This window comes from Ictalurus furcatus, chromosome 26 (genome assembly GCF_023375685.1).
Source record: "Ictalurus furcatus strain D&B chromosome 26, Billie_1.0, whole genome shotgun sequence".
Taxonomy (NCBI): Eukaryota; Metazoa; Chordata; class Actinopteri; order Siluriformes; family Ictaluridae; genus Ictalurus; species Ictalurus furcatus.
The window spans coordinates 16,710,734-16,728,808 of NC_071280.1; the positions used below are offsets into that span (position 1 = coordinate 16,710,734).

Below are 18,075 nucleotides of genomic sequence, written 5' to 3' on the forward strand. Positions count from 1 at the left end.
ATTATTATTATTATTCCTTGACTAATTCATCTAAGTAAACTATTCGAACACTTTTATTTAGTTTCATTTATATATAGTGGTTGTGTATTTTTATTTATTTTTATTTTTACTAATATATTTAAACGTCCGGGGGGGGGGCGGGGGGGGGGGAGAAGATTCCTTACAGTAATGTTTCGAAACCTCCGCGCATGCGCAGTGTGAAGAAGGCGGGTCCTGACGCCATAGTTGTCAATACAGAAGACATTTAAACTGTGAGCTGTCACAAAGCGAAACAAGCTGGAGAACCGGGGTGAATGTTTACTATTTCAGCTAAATAGTTATGATTATGATTGTCAAATAATGACTTATACAGTGCCTGCCTCATATTTACGATTATATGTTTTGGGAAAAGACGCTGGACTTCGTATTTGAACTTCGTACTGCATTTTCTTGGCTTGTATTCAATCGCTGCTGTATACAGCTGTATAATGTTATGGTAGCTCCTTATCTCGTTATCTCATTATCTCATTTCTGTTTTTATATTATTGAACACATTTATTTGAGTGATAAAGAGAGCTTTATCATATATATATATATATATATATATATATATATATATATATATATATATATATATATATATATATATATGATTTTTTTTATATATAGTAAAGGGGAGAGGGGACGTGAGGGCATTTATGGCATTTTGGGATACCGATACAGTTTATAGCTAAAATCCCAATATTATTAACTAGAAATTTCACTAGAATTGGCACCCAGCCAATCAGGACTAAGCTCTGTCATCGTCAACATAGACTCTGAGCTGCGTTGCCATGTCATACATCATCACCAAGTCCGCTCCAGTCAAAACAGTGTCATTAATTCAGCTCTTATCTGTAGTTAAGAGGCGTGTACGGCGATGCTGAGAGATGCAGCATGTGTCTAAAAGGAACATCAAGCCCCGTTCTGTTGGAGAAGGAGTCGTCTCCTTGATGTCCATCAGGAATGGAGGACCAGAGCTGAACTTCACGGAGACACTCCCTACAGAGATGAGTGTGAGGATCTTCAGCGAGCTGGACGTGAGGAGCCTGTGTCACGCCTCGGTGACATGCAAACACTGGAACGTGATCATCAAGGAAAGCGATAACCTGTGGAGGAACCACTGTCTGAGCTGCGTCTGTCACAGGGAGGTGGACGGGGACCGGAGCGATGGACTGTCCTGGAAGGTTGGTCACTCATGTACATGGTATGTACGGTATAATACGGGTGGAAGAGAAATCCACGGTCCAAAGTATGAACGGCACCTCGGTGCTTGTTAGTCTCACCGAGCCTAAGATCTGAGATGAGGAATGTCTATTCAGTATGTTTACACTTTCCATTTCTTTGTTTGTTTTTTTTCCCTCTAGGTGACTCTGGTGCGTAATTACCAGAAGAGCTGTGTGAAGAGAAGATGGTTAAAGGGAAAGTACAGCAACGTCCGCTGTGCTGAAGATCTGCCCCCAAACAGCATGTGTCCTCTGGATGTAGAGACCTGGGGGGAAATCCTGGAGGCAGAGCTCGAGAGATAAAGAACACAGATGTTTACAGTGTTGATGAAATGCTCTACCGACTACCTCCTGAGCACAAACACGAGCACTTGCTTTTGCTCTTTTTATGTAATGATCGTGTATATTTTTTTAAAACGTATTTAAAGAGTCCGATTTGTGTTAGAGACTGATTGATGAATGTCATAACTGCCAGGAAGTTGGTGTGAGAAATGATCTTATTCATATGCTTAGTCAGGACAGACTCTCTTTATGTCGATTGTGAGAAAATTGTCAGAAAGGAGAGATGAAATTGTAAGTCAAAGATTGCAAAATGGAACACGTATCATTTCCTTTTATAATTTGTTCCATCAGCAATGACAGCTGAACTTTTCTTATTTGTAAGTTTGTTCGTTTTTATAATCATTATTATTGAGTGGGTTTTTTTTTAAATGTAATATATTACCTATATGTTAAATTATCTCGCTGATCTTCATATCAGATGGTGTCACTCATATTGCTGTGTCAACTAAATGAAAAAATAAAAACACAATATACTACGGTGCCCGCTTTTTCATTTCTTTTCATTAAATTCAAAACTTGAATAATGAACATTTGCCTTTGATGCGTTGACTAATTTCGTTTTCTTTTCTTTCTTTCTTTATCTTTTCGACAGAACTAAAGAAAACCCCATTTAAATGCCATGTCAATTTGTGAAAATGTAAATCAGGTTCTATAACAACAGAGAGAAAATACAGTGCTGTGAAAAAGTATTTGCCCCCATCCTGATTTCTTCTGTTTTTGCGTATATCTCGTACTAAATTGTTTCAGAAATGAAAACAATATCTATAAAAGATAAAAAACGAAGGCAACCTGAGTAAACACAAAATACAGTTTTTAAACGATAATGTTATTTATTGAAGCAAAAAAGTTATCCAGTACCACTTGGGCCTGTGTGAAAATGTATTTGTACCCCTAGTTACTAATTCCACAAATCTATGAAATTGCATTGATAACGGGGTTCGGCTGGACTAGACGCACCCAGGCCTGATTACTGCAAACCCTGTTCAATCACATCAACACTTAAATAGAACTTTTTCAACTGTATGAAGTTGTTTAAAATGTCTTACTCAGTAATACACGATACCAAAATACCAGAAATGATGAGGAAGAAGGTGATTGAAATACATCGGTCTGGGAAGGGTTACAAAGCTATTTCAAAGGCTCTCAGACTCAAAAATTCCAAAATTCCTTCCAAAATTCCTCCAAGAGCACAGCAACGACTCTTCCAGTTGGGGCATGGTGGTTTAGTAGTTAGCATGTTTGCCTCACACCTCCTGGGTTGAGGGTTCGATTCGTTTGTATGTACTGTCCCTTTTGTCCCCCTGGTCTTTTGGATTTTTGTTACAATTATTTAGACTATAAAAAGAAACAGAAAAATGTTACATACTGCTGTATAACTTTAATGCAATAAGAAGAAGAAGAAGAAGAAGAAGAAGAAGAAGAAGAAGAAGAAAAGGAGAGGAAATTTTGTTAAACAAACTTCAGCAATTTGTTTTGAGGTACAATCTCAAAAACATCTCAACACATTTGCATCCTAACATTTGGAAATTCCTAAAATAACATATCAATAACATAAGACTTACAATGTAATTCACAAAAAAATATATTAATATCTGCGTTGTAATTTTTGCTTGTCAATCTGTCAGATTTGTGATTTGACTTTATTTGGCGAGATTAGACTTGTGTGTTAAAGAGTTTACCTTTAGTTTGGGGAATTGTTCTTACATCACAGCATCCGCCAGTGCAGCTTCCTGGGAGCGACCAGCATCCGGGTTGCCAAGTCCTCGGTATTCCTGACTAAACTGGACACATTTGCTGCTGTCGCTTCTTTCTTTCTTTCTTTTTTATTATTATCATTGAGGTTTAACGGTTTTGTTACTGTATGAATGTGTTTGCGTAAGTAAATTGGTCTCATTTCTATTTCACTAATAAGTGTAATAATACTTGGTGAAAGAGCAATGTAGCCTACAGAATTGATGTGATTTCACTTCTGCTATGGTTTTTTTAAAGCATGACTTTTAACCTGGTCTATACATCAAGGCATATATCAGTACAATAAGCATATATAATATATAATAAGTATTTTTCTCTATTAAGATATTATATCTTTAATTATATCTTTAACATAAAAGTATAACCTACAATAACATATTGATACCAATAACTGATGATTACTTTGTAAACAATATGAAAGTTGAAAAAAAAATCTAAAATCTAAATATTTTTGATTGGACATTGGGATGGTTTTGGGATTACTCTTAGGCCATTTATCTTAGAGTGAATTTTCATTGGATATTGGGTTGCTGAATTGCGCCGCTTTTCTGTCTGGTTTTGACTGGACATTGGGTTGGTTTTTCATTGGGCTATTTTTCATAGTCCATTGAGATGTTTTGTCTAGACATGGACACTGGTCAGGTTTGGGGTCTGGTTTTGATTAGACATTGGTCTGGTTTGGGGCTAGTTTGGATTGGTTTTGGACAATTTCTGATTGGCCATTGAGCTGTTTTATCTGTGCATAGACATTGGTCTTGTTTGGGGGCTGGTTTTGATTGGACATGGCTATTGTTTGGCGGATGGTTTTGATTGGACATGGGATGTGTTTGGGGGCTGGTTTTGACTGGACATGGGTTATGTTTGTTTTTATTAGACATGGGTCTAATTTGGGGTTGGTTTTCATTGGACATGGGTCTTGTTTGGGGGATGTTTTTTATTGGACATGGGTCTAGTTTGGGGGCTGATTTTGATTGGACATGGGTCTAGTTTGGGGGCTGATTTTGATTGGACATGGGTCTAGTTTGGGGGCTGATTTTGATCGGACATGGGTATTGTTTGGGGGTTGGTTTTAACTAGACATGGATCTAGTTTGGGTGTTGATTTTGATTGGACATGGGTTTTGATTTTCATTCATTGATTTTGTCGAGCGGATCTGGCAACCCTGCCTGGGATCTTCCACCATCCATTTTTATGCAGGGAGCGCACGAGACGTGCAGAGGCCCGTTATTATTAGTTTCTTCATCATGGCTGACGTTCCAGCGTTAATTAACATCTGCGTGTCGTTAAAGATCCAGCCGAACGATGGCCCGGTGTTCTTTAAAGCGGACGGGTCCCGGTTCGGACAGACGCGGACTATAAAACTGCTGACGGGCTCCAAATATAAAATCGAGGTGGTGTTAAAACCGGGGAACGCCGAGCCCCTGTAAGTGGATATTATTTACCTGGAATTATTAGTGCTATGAGTGAAATAACGCGCGTGCGTTTTTTTATTTAGTTTCTGGGCGTGGTGCTCGGTGCACCTGTCCGGGCAAACGGTTCACATTCGTGTCCACTATTCTGCGTGATAAATGTTTCTATGAATGCATTAAAGACACATTTAATGTACAGGTCTGTTTTGTCCATTTCAACCTCAAACACCCATCACAGCATCTTTTGAGTTCTTTATTTATTAGCTGTTAAGGCCTGGTGAAAAGGGCTGACCTGGGTATGGACATTTTACCTGACCGACTATGTCTCTTTAAAAAGATAATTAAAAAAAAAATACTGTTAACTGATGAAACATCAGCAAACCCATAAGCATTGACCTCATTGTTGGTGTCGATGATGTTATTGTTGTTTTTCAGCACTATGGGAATCGGCGGAAAAACCTTTGATCTGGAGCAGCAGTCTAAAGATGATGAGTCTGCCGTATATCACGGCTTTTACGACACTGAGGGTGTTCCTCACACCAAAAGCGGGGACAGACAACCCGTGCAGGTTACCATACAGGTAAACTAACATGTATAGCGCGGTTAGAGCTTATCGTAGGGATATGATTGTGTGTTAAGGGAAGAAGATGCTGTGTGTGGAGTAATAACAGCTGATGTTTCACCTCTGCGCTTGGAACTGCAGTGCGCTTATCATCCGGGTTTTACGGTAAACGCTAAGCCGCTTGTGTCTTTCACTAGAAATGTAGCCTTCATCTTAAATGGGACACACAACACACAAGGACTTTTGTAGGTCTACATCATTTATGTTTTTGCTATCGAGTGAAATGTTCTTCCTTGTAGAAAATCACTCTCTAAATGTTATATATCTTGTAAATACTAATATAACAATAACATATAATAACAGTATAACTACGTTCTAGCACCTTCTAGCACCTGTCTTACACTCTGCATGCAAAACAGCAGTAATGACAGGAAGAAGAAAGGAAAAGTGTTGGGAGAAAAGATTTAAATCGAGATAAAGACATTTGCCGGTGCATCTCAAAAAATGCGAATATCATAGAAAAGTTCGTTTTCCCACCGTAATTTAATTCAAAAAGTGCGACATTCATATATGCTAGATTCATTACACATAAAGTGAAATATTTCAAGCCTTTTTTTTATCTCGATGATTACGGCTTACAGCTCATGGAAATCAACAATCCAGTATCTCAAAATATTAGAATAAAGAATTTATAATACAGAAATGTCGACCTTGTGAAAAGTATGTTCATTTATGCGCTGATATTCGGTCGGGGCTTTAAATCCTTTTGCATAAATTACGGCATCAGTGCGGCGTGGCATGGAGGCGATCAGCGTGTGGCACTGCTGAGGTGTTCTGGAAGCCCAGACTTCAGCTCGTCTGTATCGTCGGGTCTGGTGTCTCTCGTAGATTCTCTATGGGGTTCGGGTCAGGGGAGTCGGCTGGGCGATCAAGCACAGTAATACCACGGTCAGCAAACCGGTTACTAGAAGTTTTAGCACTGTGGACAGGTGCCGAGTCCTGCTGGAAAAGGAAATCAGCATCTCCATAAAGCTCGTCAGCAGATGGAAGCATGAAGTGCTGTAAAATCTCCTGGTAGACTCTGCATCGACTCTCGACTTGAGAAAACACAGTGGAACGACACCAGCAGATGACATGGCAACCCAAATCATCACCGACTGTGGAAACTTCACACTGGATTTCAAGCAACGTGGATTCTGTCCCTCTCCACTCTTCCTCCAGACTCTGGAACCTTGATTTCCAAATGAAACGCAACATTTACTTTCATCTTCCCCGTGATTGTGTGTGTGTACTGACCCAGACGGAGAGATTAAAGCCTCAGGAAACCTTCGCAGGTGTTTCGAGTTAATCACCTGATTAGAGTTCTTCTCAGGTCGACATTTCTGTATTATAAATTCTTTATTCTGATATTTTGAGATACTGGGTTTTTGATTTCCGTGAGCTGTAAGCCGTAATCATCGAGATTAAAACCAAAAAAATGCTTGAAATATTTCACTTTATGTGTGACGAATCTAAAATATATGGAAGTTCCACTTTTTGAACTAAATCACAGGAAAAAACGAACTTTTCCACGATATTCGAATCTTTTGAAGACGCACCTGTATTTTTTTTATTCTTCCTTTCACGTTTCTCAAAACCGACACATCGACATATATAAAAAGAAAAAACAACAAGCTCAACAAGGTAAAAATCTTAAAATGGATAAATCGTCTTTTTTAATATAACTATTGTGAATTATAATTGATACACCCTAACTGTTATGGTAATTGTTTATATCATATTTACAATGAATTTGAGTGTCCTAGTTCAACAAGCGAATAAGAAATTTATTTATTTACCGCCTGGCGGTTACCGGAAAAACCTGAATATACGCACACTACAGTTTCAATGTTAATAATACTGAAGTCCTCAGGGAGGTTGGTCACTATAGCAATGCATGTAGGTTTCTGCGGTCGGAGGCTACTGAGCGCCACAAATCACTGACACTGGAGACTCCTTCCATAAATGCAAACATCAGAAAACATTTCCTCATCAACAACCGCATGCATATAAGTGTCTATCAAGTCCCGGTGCACGTTGTTACTATCAGAACTGGTGCTGCTGTTATACAAAATTAATCAACAACCTTCCAACCAGTCGGATTCAACAGCGCTGTGATGTAATGTTAATAAATATTCATACAAAATTCACCTTTCGGTGAGTGTCTCTCAGGATCATTCAGGTTAAGGATTCTCAAACCTTCCCTGCTCCTTTAAAGTTGCAGTGTACAAATTTTCAAACTGGTCCTAGACCTGTATTTCAAATTTACCTTAGTAAAACTGTCATTTACAATAAGGCAAAGTAACAGATCTGGCTTGTTTCTTCATTTCAGGCTTGTGTTTGAAATTTTTCTGGCCCGGAAATGAGCTCTGCCCCTTTTCTTTGAAAGGCAACTCGCAGTGGTTATGTATGTTGTATTTGACTAAAGCTCATAGCTCAAAGCAAACAAACACAAAGCAAACATAACAGAAACATAAAGCGCGTATTCATCTCTCTCTCCACCTCTGGAGCTTCCAGCTGCTCCGTTATCGCTCTCTCCCACTGATTAGACAACTCAGTGCCAGGCGTCCGTCCTCACAGCCTGGCCACCCCCTCATCCTCGTCACACTCCTCCGTCGCCAGATGGGAGTTCGGTGCTGCACTTCAGGCTGCGTGCTTTGGCCGGCCGGCCCCGCATCCTAGAAGTGAAAGGAGAGAAAGGGGGGATAGAGAAGGAGCAAGCGGTAGAGATAGCAAGAGGGAGCAAGAGAAAAAAACACTCTGGTCCCCAGACACGCTGTCAAGCCCAAACACAGACAGAGCGGGCGTGGTCATATTTTTTGGGGGGGCGGGGGGGCGGGGGGGCTTGCCGATGTTTACACTGCCAGCGTAAACCCGAATCAAACAGCTCTTGCTTTTCACACCCATGTCTGATGTTCTGTTTTGTCATCAGTTCAAGGAGGTGGGCGTGTTCGAGACGGTGTGGCAGGTGAAGTACTACAACTACTACAAGCGTGAGCACTGCCAGTTCGGCAACAAGTTCAGCTGCATCGAGTACGAGGTGAAGCCCAACGAGACGCGCAGCCTCATGTGGATCAACAAGGAGCTCTTCCAGTAAAACACAGTCGCCGTGGCGTTAACCGATTCGAGCACAGCGCGGCGGCACTGCGACTTGTGAACAGTAACCATCATTGAGCAGATTGTGTACTGTGTAATTATGGATTCAAGACGTTGGGTACCTGTTAGCGTGGCTGACTCTCTTCTACTTCTGTTCTGTGAGCCATGCTAGCAAACAGGACAGAACCTGGGGAGATCGATACTGTCTTTCTTTTTTTATTCTTCTTTTGTGCATGTAAGCTTTTACACATATCTTTATTTGAGTCAGGTCTTACAGGTTGTTGTTGTTTTTTTTGGTCCATGTTCTGCGTTTACACATATCAACGCTAGTTAGTCGTTAGTGACACTCGGATCCTTCCTATTAGTACTGACGTAATGTAGAACCACAATCCAGTGATTCCTTATACCTTGTGAAATGTACGGGCATTACAGCAGAAATCGCTTCCAGTTAGATAGTCATGGCAGGTTTATTTAAAATGACAAGCATGTCTCAGGAGCAAATCAAGACCTTTCTCCAGGTAGGTTGTTCAGTGGGTTACACTTGGTCATTTCACACACCTTGACTTATCTGGAGTGAGATTTTTAAAAGCCAACATTGGCATTCACGAAGTCTGTGCATCACCAGTTGGAAGGAGTTTTCCCAGTGTATAATGCATCAGAAATGCATCTCGGTGCCTGGTCTTTTTTTTTTTTTTCAACCTTGAGCGTGTGTCCCCACTGTAGCATCAGATTCCCGTTCTCGGCTGACAGGAGTGAAACCCGACGTCGTCTTCTCCTGTTATAGTCCGTCTGCATTAAGGTTTCACCAAGTTGTCCTTTCTTCGACGCATCCTTTCCTGCTCGCCACAGCCGTAGAGAGCGGTTATTCGAGTTCCTGTCAGCTTGAAGCAGCAGAACTGGATGTTTTTTTTGTTTTTCGCACCATTCCGTTCTGCATGAAAATCCCAGGAGATCAGCACCAACAACCATGCTGTGTACAAAGCCTCTGAGATCACCGATGCCTGATGCGAACATTATCTGACGCTCTTAACTTGTACGTGTATGATTTAACGTCTGATTGGCTGACTGGGTACGCCTGGTTTTACACCAGCGTAAACGAATCTGTTTCTCCAAGCCACAGTTGACAACTAAACCCCGTCCAAATACGTGATGCCCAGGCTCTGTGAAGCGATTTAAAATGTCATGAGCTGATGTGCATATTAATATCTGGCTACAAGTGTCGATGCACACGGTTCAAATCTTATCATTAAGCAATGGCTTAGAACACAAGAACACAAATACAAGAGGTGTGAAATGTCCCGGCGTGAAACGCGAGTGAATATCGGTTCGATTAAGAAACACCGGATAGGTTACTGATTTTGAACACTGATATACTGTACAATTTCTGCCCCGTTACGGTATCACACAATTTCACTGACATGCCATGCAGTTACTCGAGTATTCTCGCTGAAATAAAACAGAGCAGGGGTCAGTAATTCTTGCTCAAAAAGGGTGCTGTCTTATTATATATTTATTTAAAACTATTTATTGATGAAATATATATATATAATATATAATACGTGTAATATGACGAATCAAGCAACGTTGTGGTCTTCTGGCACTGGTAATGATGTAGGACTATTTGTGCTCAGTGGTGTGTGTTTATTTATTGTCTGAATGAATATTTGCCTGAGTTTTCCTCTGTTGAGTTTCTTTATGGTTGTTAGAGTTGCTGATGCCTTCATGCCATGAAAGTAATAGAATGTTAAAGGATCCGTTTACGATCCTGTACGACAATCCCAATTGTAAAAAATCGTTATTGAGGTATCTGGGTATGAATTTGTTCGCCGTGGCCAAAATGTTTCATCATTACATGGCACGCACACTGATACTCATGTATGTGACATATCATATGATTTAACACACGGACACTTCAAAATAACAATATTGACCTTTTTCTTAGGTGAAGGCCTGAAAGGAGTTACTTTGATAGAAACATTTCAATTGTATTTCACAACCTTGCTACGCTCGACAGTTAGACAGAGCATCGTGGATACCTCAAAAATGATTTGATGTCAATTATGGAACCAGAACAGTTGAATTCCAATAAGTCCAGTTATCGCTTACTGATTAGACTCAATTGGTGTTTCTGTGATGCTTTGTAAATCGCTCCATATGTATGTGTTTAGTTTTTTTTAAAAGGGGGACAAAATGTCGACTTCTTTTGTAAGATAAAACATCACAGTGCTTGAGAAGGCTCTGCTTTTTTCTTAAATATACTGTACAGTGCAATACCATTCAAAGTAGCGATAAAAACAAGACTGTTTGATCTATCTGTTACATGCTGATAAAGATGCTACATCAAAACCAGCACACTACATATAAACTATCTGTCTATCTATCTGTCTATCTATCTGTCTGTGTTACATGCAGATACAGAGGTTAGGTCTAAATCCACTACCATAATAATCTATCTATCTATCTATCTATCTGTTACATGCTGATAGACAGGCTATGTCTAAACCCACATACCAAACTATTTATCCATCTATATCCACCTATTTTACATACAGATAGAGAGGTTATGTATAAACACATATACTACATACTAATCTATATCCATCTATCTATCTATCTATCTATCTATCTGTTACATGCTGATAGAGAGGCTATGTATAAACACACATACTACTACACTATACTATACTATCACTATCTCTCTCTCTCTCTCTCTCTCTCTCTCTCTCTATATATATATATATATATATATATATATATATATATATATATATATTAGCTAGATAGAAAGAAAGAAAGAAACCCGCAGGCTTCCACACTAACCTGTATGTTAATACGCTACTGATACGGTAACTATGGTAACCCTTTATTCTGGACATGCGCACTCAGTAGTACGGTAGTATGCGAACGTAGGCAGTAAGCGCGGAATACCCGGATGTACTGTACGGACACCCCTCCCCCGCCCCCCTCCTCCTCCTCCTCCTCCTCGTCGTCCTCCCCCTCCTCCCCGGCAGTGAGCGCTGAGCTGAAGCCGCTCCTCCTGTTTCCGTGCTGCGGCGCTGCCCGAGTCTTTACCGCAGTGAGATCCGTCATCCGTCCATAACACGAACGCTCCGAGGGGGGCTGACTCTCACACCGACAGGCTTTGGTTGTTGACCCTGCTGGGAAAAAAAAAACAACAACAAAAAAAACAAAACACAGAACGAAACGAAAAACAACCCGGATTCGGGGAAATAATAACAATAATACTAATTTTAAGGAAAATAAATAAATAAACGAAGACCAACCGCGCGACAAAATGGTAAGTAAGCGAGCGAGCGCGCGCTGCGAAATGAAGCCGTCGCTTGCTAGCAGTGGCAGCGCGTTAGCTAGAATAATTCCACCAAATGCGTTAGCATACATGCTAGCTGGTGGAACAAAAAACAACTCGGAGGCGTTTTGAAGCGTATTTACTGAAAAACGAGCAGGTTTACAGGCAGGAGACGTGTTTTTTTTGGAGCTGTGTCGTGATCTGGGCTTCGCCTTCTCTGGCCCACGTTATGACGGTTAGCATGTTAAAGGCGGACACTTTCGGCACTGACAGCAAAATGCGAGTATATTTATAATACAACCTTCAATTTGAACGTCTCTGTGGAGTTTTATACAAAGCAGAGAGGCATTACAGGTTAGCTAGCAGCATTACTGAGCCCCTCAGCGCCTTTAGCTTTAATGAAGTGTGTAAGAGTTAGCAATGAAAGTGAATACTCGGTGTGTAAACATTGACGGGTGTAAGGTGAAACATCCTCGATTTAAATAAAAACGATAATGAACTCTGTGTTTATTACAGTGTTAAAAAAAATAATGGTTAATCCTAATGTTTACATCTGCAGGAAATATGCGCGTTTGTTTATTTATTTATTTATTTATTGATCTATCTATCTGTTTGTTTGTTTGTTTGTTTGTTTGTTTGTGCTTCAAGGTAAACTAAACATGTTTATATTGAAATATTTCTGACCTGTGTGTTTAGTGACGTCTCAGTTGGTGTTTTCGTGCATTTTCATTATTCCTGTGAGATGTCCTGTTGTTGCTGGAGTAGCTAGAATAGGACAAAAAAAAAAAATCCATCAAAACAAATTCACCCATCTGAAACGTACGTAACTTACGAGAGCTTTTCTTTTCTGGCTCGCCGTTTTCCAGCGTCACGTTAACGAGAAATCCAGCGCAGGAGTCTTCCCAGAATGCGGTGCGGTTACACGATGCCGAGTTACGACCGGAGGCTAGGTAGAGATGTACAGGTGAGGAGAGAGCAGGACAGGCTAAAGCGCTAAAGCGCCGCTGCATCGCTTTCAGGAAGCGAGGGATAAATCTCATCACTACGACGCTGCTGTCCGCAGGTAGATGAATGGCATCGTGGGTAACGTAGATCGATATCGCTCGGACAGGGCGTGGTACAAGGGGCTTGGGCTCACCACTGTGCTGAGATTTCTATTTATTTATTTATTATTTGATCATTATTCCTCTAACAGACGCAGTTCGGCTCGAGGCATGATGAGTTGAATCGGGAGTTTGGAACGTTTCAGGATGTGTACGTTAGTGTTGAGATCCTCCACAACGCAGCTATTCATCATCATAGAGCACTAATAGTTACTAATAACTCACGCAGCGCTGGTTTCTCGCCTGCTCGCAGCCCTGATGTTTATAACCCTGTGATAGAACTCTAGCGATCAGTATCACAGTCATCACCAGGGCTACAGTTAGTGGGATTGGTTTATAACCGGTTTATAACTTCCTCAGCATTTGAACTCTAAAATAAATTCCACGTTCACACTTTTCTACACTAATGTTAGGCTCATTACTTAAATATGTGCAATAATAATCTGTGTATCTCTCTATCATCTATCCATCTATCTATCTTCCTATCTCTCTACCTACTGTATCTGTCGATAAATTTGTCTGTCTTTCTATCTTTTTTCTATCTATTGAACTATCCACTGGTCACTCTATGTCTGTCGATCTATCTATCTGTCTGTCTGTATATCTATCTATCTATCCATTGCTATATCTGTCTCTTTCTTTATTCCTTTTTTTCTTTCTATCTATCTGTCTGCCTGTCTATGTATCCATCTATCTGTTGAACTATCTATTGATCGATCACTCTAGCTTGTCTGTCTATCGATCTATCCGTATATCTATCTCTCCATCCATTGATGTATCGGTCTCTTTATTTCCGTCTTCCTTTCTATCAACCTATCCGTCTATCTATCTTTCTGTCGAGCTCTCCACTGATCAGTCTATCTATTGATCTGTCTGTATTTCTATCTATCTGTCCATTGATGACTCTGTCTGTCTTTCTTTATTTCCTTCTTTCTTCCTGTCAAACTATCTGTCTGTCTAGATGTCCATTGATCAGTCTATCTATGTCTGTCTGTCTTTCTGTCTATCAGTCTGTTGATCTGTCTGTCTATCTGTCTTTCTTTCTTTCTGTCAGACTATCCATTAAGCAAGCTATCTATCTATCTGACAATCTGTCTGTCTGTCTGTCTATTTATTTATTTGTTATTTATATAAGCTTTAAAGCCAGACCATTTTAATTTTTGCCATTTTGAAATGACTCCCTATATGCTATCCATCCCTCCATCCATCCATAAGCTATAAAGCTTCTCTTTTATTAAAAAAAAAAAAAGATTCCCTACATGATATCTTTCTATCAAGCCCAATTTTGTTGTTGTTGTTTGTTTTGTTTTTTTTGGTTGGGGGGTGACAGATGTTTCCATGGAGACGCCCATAGGAGGGTCGCAAGAACGTGGAAGGCGTCGCTGTTGATGCATCAGAAATCTTTATACTATTATTATGTCATCAGTAACAGTGTTGAGATTCAGGAGCAGGTCCAGCAGTCAGCGGCGAGTCAGTCGAGGCTGAGCACGATCAGGGCTGTAGGTTGGTGTGTGTTAATGTAGGCCACCGCTTCTGCTGCTGCTTTGTGCTCTTCCAGTCCTCTTGTCATAATTGAGTCTCTGTCTATTTATGGTGCGTTTCATTCTGCTGGTCCTCAGTGCACAGCCCACCATCAACGTCCAAACTTTACAGATCAGAACGTTCTGGAAGAGGACTCGTCCGTGTGTGTGTGTGTGTGTGTGTGGAAAATAGGCCAGCTCCTCCAGGCTCTGTAGCCTATTTAACATCCCATTATTCTACAAATAGAGGAGTATTCTCAATGGAGGTCAAAGATCCAGGTTGATCAGAGCACCTGTACAGACCTCCAGAATACGAGCGCGATATAAAAGGCTTCGCTTCCATCCGTGAGGTTTCATCCCGATCTCCGTCCGGCTCGTTTTTTAACCGTACGATCCTTCCACCGCAGACGAGAGATCCGAGAAAAGAGCAGATGTTTACTCTGGACTCGCTCCAGGGGCTGGACAGATGATCAAATCCTGCAGGGGAAAGCTCAGGTGTGACGCCCAGTCCCGAGTTTTGACTGCTTGGAAACCGACGGAAACGTGACGCGTCGTCGACGAGTGCGTCGTCTCGTGGTGGGGTTTCACACGCCGGGCGTTGTGTTCACTCGCGCCTCGAGTATAAACGCCAGCACCGTGAACTGACCCGAATCAGCCGTGTTCTCTCGCTTCAGTCAGAGCGACGCTAGCCACGTTGCTTATCCGCACACAAAATGGCGGCTCGTTCTCTCACCTAGGGCTGGGCGATATAACACAAATATCATATCACGATACTTGAGGACGTTTCTGTCATGCATGATGCGTATCATCACCATACCGACAATATCTCAGAAAAGTGTATCACGATACGGATATTATATCGGTATATCGCCCAGACCTACTCTCGCCCAAGCGCGTTCAGCGTGTGCTCGAATCGACCCAGGTTCCTTCCTCTCCACTGCGCAAATCAATATGTTCAGTATCTGTGTGCAGTAGACGTGCGATTAAGATCGTTACGGTGTCACGGTGTACGATCGGACGTGTACTTTTCCATCACCTGTCGTCACACCCTTATAGCAACCACGTGGTGAATACTGGCAGCTGTATCGCCGATGACGTGTTTACGCGCCGCAAGGTGGGCATCTCGCACGTTGGCGATCCAACCCTAGACGACGAGGCGGAGTTAACATCCAAAAAAAAAAAAGAGCCTCCTCGGTAATACGGAAGCGGCTCGGATTCAGAAGATCGGGAAACGTCCGTGATTCATAAAGCGTGTCCAAAGCCAGCGGTGGACACGCATCAAATTTGTTCTGCCGCCTCAAGCAGAAACGTGAGGGAAGCCAGAAGTCGTGCGAGGAGAAAGCGTCAAATATCCAAACGTGCGTGTAAAGATTGCGTTGTGTCGTGTAGGAAATGAGGTTTTCTCGCTTGTTCTCCGGTACAAAGACATGTCCGGAAGCACTCGCACTTTTCTCACGAGTTTAAAATCGCACAACGATAAAACACAGACCCACAACGACACTTCCGCGGGGGTTTTGGGCGAGTTATCGCGATCCTGGCAAAGGTATGGACACGTTATGGTCATGTGACCTAGTAACGATGCATGGCCACGCCCCTGACAGCACGCGCTCTCGTATTAAGATGAGATGAACGTCACGTTTTTGTTTTCTTCTATGTATAGCCTTTGCGCTCTAGCTGTGCGTGGCATTGCTGTTGCTACGGTAACCGCCCGAGGTTAACATTGTGCTGTGGCCTTTTCACACAGCGAGCACAGAGCGGTGTGTTTAAAGCCTTGAGAGCGGCAGACGCGTCTGAAATCTGTCGCTCGGCTCGTGTCTCGTCAGGGTGTCTCAGGACGTGCGTGTCATCGAGAGAGAGTGTGTAAATGTGTATCTCCTTATTGGATGAGAGAATAGAAACCAGAGAGGACACGGAAACACCTTTAAAGCACCTCGTTGTGTTTTAAAGGTCTTATACGATAGACATACGTGCATCCGAGGTCAAAAAACACTTTAACGTGGTCATAGTTTATAACTGCAGCGTTACGTTTTTCCCAGACGGTGTCTCAAACGACTCGTTCAATGATCCGTTCTAAATGATTCGTTCTAAACTCCTCCTTTCAGAGAGCATACCCTGCTCTGATTGGTCAGACGTCCCGGTCTGTCGTGATTGGACTTGCAGCACGTGTCGAAAAGGAAACGCCCACTACCGTATCCGAGTTTCAGCCCCGTCTGAAAACATCCGCACCGGCGAAGGTCGGAGTCGAGCCGCCGTGGTATCGTTTTAAAACGAACTCCAGCCACTGACGCTTTACGTCCTCGTCCTTTGAGAGTCCGTGCAAAGCGGATTCGCTTTTGCGGTGCCGAAAACATTCTAGATCTCTTTCAGGACGCAACGTCAAGAGACCAGAGGCGGAGTTTTTTGTTTGTTTTTTTTTGTTACCAAATTCCATAGGTTAGTACAGGAAGTAAAGTCTGGATTTACTGACGACTCGTTTCAGCTGTTCAGAACCGGTTCCTTCGTTTGGGAGTCAGTAACTTTGGATTTTTTGAAACTTTGCAGACTTTTTTCTTACGTACACAAACGGCTACGTATATAACACACTACATGGAAGGTCATATCTGAAAAAGCGTAACAGGCGCACTTTAATGTCCGCTCGTATCGGACGTGGACGAGCCGGGCGTCTGTTCGCGGAGCGTAAAAGACGTCTCTTCCTCCCGTCGCCCCGTCTGCTCCCTCGCTTTTTTACCCCGTCCGATGTGGTAATCCTAAACCCCCCATTTGGTGTCAGAATAGCACCGGGCGCTCAGACGGCGCTAATGTTAGCAAGGATGTTTATATTCTGTCATCGTACAGCCACTGGATGCGCGTAGAGTTTTAGCAAAGCTAGCGTTTGTTTACACAGCGACACACACACACACACTCCACCGTACACGCATCGTATTATCGCTCCGATTACTCCTGCGAGTCCTGCAGCCTGTGTTTCAGAAGGTCACATTCCGCTCACATTCCTTTTCCTCTGTAAACAAGCATTTCTGAGTGAAGTAATCGTCGAGCTTGACACAGTCACACGGAGGTTAAGACGCGAGAGACTAGCGACGAGTTCGCTTTCTAATCACACCGATAAGGACGCCGTGTTTACGTTTCCTATCCGGCGTGTAAATAAGAAGGAAAGAAAGCACGCCGTGGGCGTACGGTGACGGGTAAATCATCAGCGACGGGGTGGTGTCCCGAGGTAGGAGCGAGCCTGTGATGTAAGAGAGAGAGAGGAAGGAAGGAAGGATGTTGTACTAACTCTGTTAGCGTCATGTTAGCGTGACTCTGCACAGACATCCGTGCGATGTTCATGTCTGTGCTCCGTTTATCCTGAGGAAAACATAACGCCCGAGTGGAGCTTTCTAATGTTTGGAAAGGGGGAGAGAGAGAGCGCAGAAGTGTAGAGTGATAAGAGACAGGAGGAAAAAAAAGAGAGCACGAGGGAGAGAGAGAGAAGGCGAGAGTGTCTGTGAGAGTGGAGGCTGTGGTGTCTTTATTATAAACGACTCCGGCGTGCAGAGGGACAGAATCATCAGTCTTCCCGAAATCCACAAACACCTCCACCACATCTCTCTCTCTCTCTCTCTTTATTCTGTCTCTTATCACTCTATACTTCTGTTCTGTTTCTTTCTATCCCTCCATCTCTCTGTGTGTGTCTGTGTGTGTCTGTCATCATTCGACACCTC

The 18,075-nt window shown here is 42.2% G+C and overlaps 3 protein-coding genes across 3 annotated transcripts in view; all 3 read left to right on the forward strand.

Annotated features, from left to right (window-relative positions):
* The first annotated feature begins 206 nt into the window (after positions 1-206).
* LOC128602263 (F-box only protein 48) lies at positions 207-2,063 on the forward strand. Its single transcript, XM_053615959.1, has 3 exons — positions 207-289; positions 880-1,205; positions 1,386-2,063. The coding sequence occupies exons 2-3, from the start codon at positions 909-911 to the stop codon at positions 1,545-1,547; spliced, it is 459 nt and encodes a 152-aa protein (XP_053471934.1). The 5' UTR covers positions 207-289; positions 880-908; the 3' UTR covers positions 1,548-2,063.
* A 1,647-nt stretch (positions 2,064-3,710) lies between these two features.
* On the forward strand, positions 3,711-9,711 carry cnrip1a (cannabinoid receptor interacting protein 1a). The gene is made up of 3 exons (XM_053615958.1): positions 3,711-4,761; positions 5,183-5,327; positions 8,281-9,711. The coding sequence occupies exons 1-3, from the start codon at positions 4,583-4,585 to the stop codon at positions 8,443-8,445; spliced, it is 489 nt and encodes a 162-aa protein (XP_053471933.1). The 5' UTR covers positions 3,711-4,582; the 3' UTR covers positions 8,446-9,711.
* Positions 9,712-11,479: 1,768 nt separating this feature from the next.
* The window catches only part of ppp3r1b (protein phosphatase 3 (formerly 2B), regulatory s1ubunit B, alpha isoform, b), a 19,504-nt gene continuing 12,908 nt past the window's right edge, over positions 11,480-18,075 (forward strand). Inside the window, exon 1 of the mRNA XM_053615410.1 lies at positions 11,480-11,742. Within this exon, the coding sequence (XP_053471385.1) occupies positions 11,740-11,742 (3 nt within the window). The 5' untranslated portion in view covers positions 11,480-11,739. The remainder of the gene's footprint in view (positions 11,743-18,075) is intronic.

Excerpts from the sequence above, each read along its gene's own strand:
- LOC128602263 (XM_053615959.1), top strand. The coding sequence starts at position 909 with ATGCAGCATGTGTCTAAAAGGAACATCAAGCCCCGTTCTGTTGGAGAA. Across the intron at positions 1,206-1,385 it reads GCGATGGACTGTCCTGGAAG|GTGACTCTGGTGCGTAATTA; the intron begins GTTGGTCACTCA and ends TTTTCCCTCTAG.
- cnrip1a (XM_053615958.1), top strand. The coding sequence starts at position 4,583 with ATGGCTGACGTTCCAGCGTTAATTAACATCTGCGTGTCGTTAAAGATC. Across the intron at positions 4,762-5,182 it reads CCGGGGAACGCCGAGCCCCT|CACTATGGGAATCGGCGGAA; the intron begins GTAAGTGGATAT and ends GTTGTTTTTCAG. Across the intron at positions 5,328-8,280 it reads CCGTGCAGGTTACCATACAG|TTCAAGGAGGTGGGCGTGTT; the intron begins GTAAACTAACAT and ends TTTTGTCATCAG.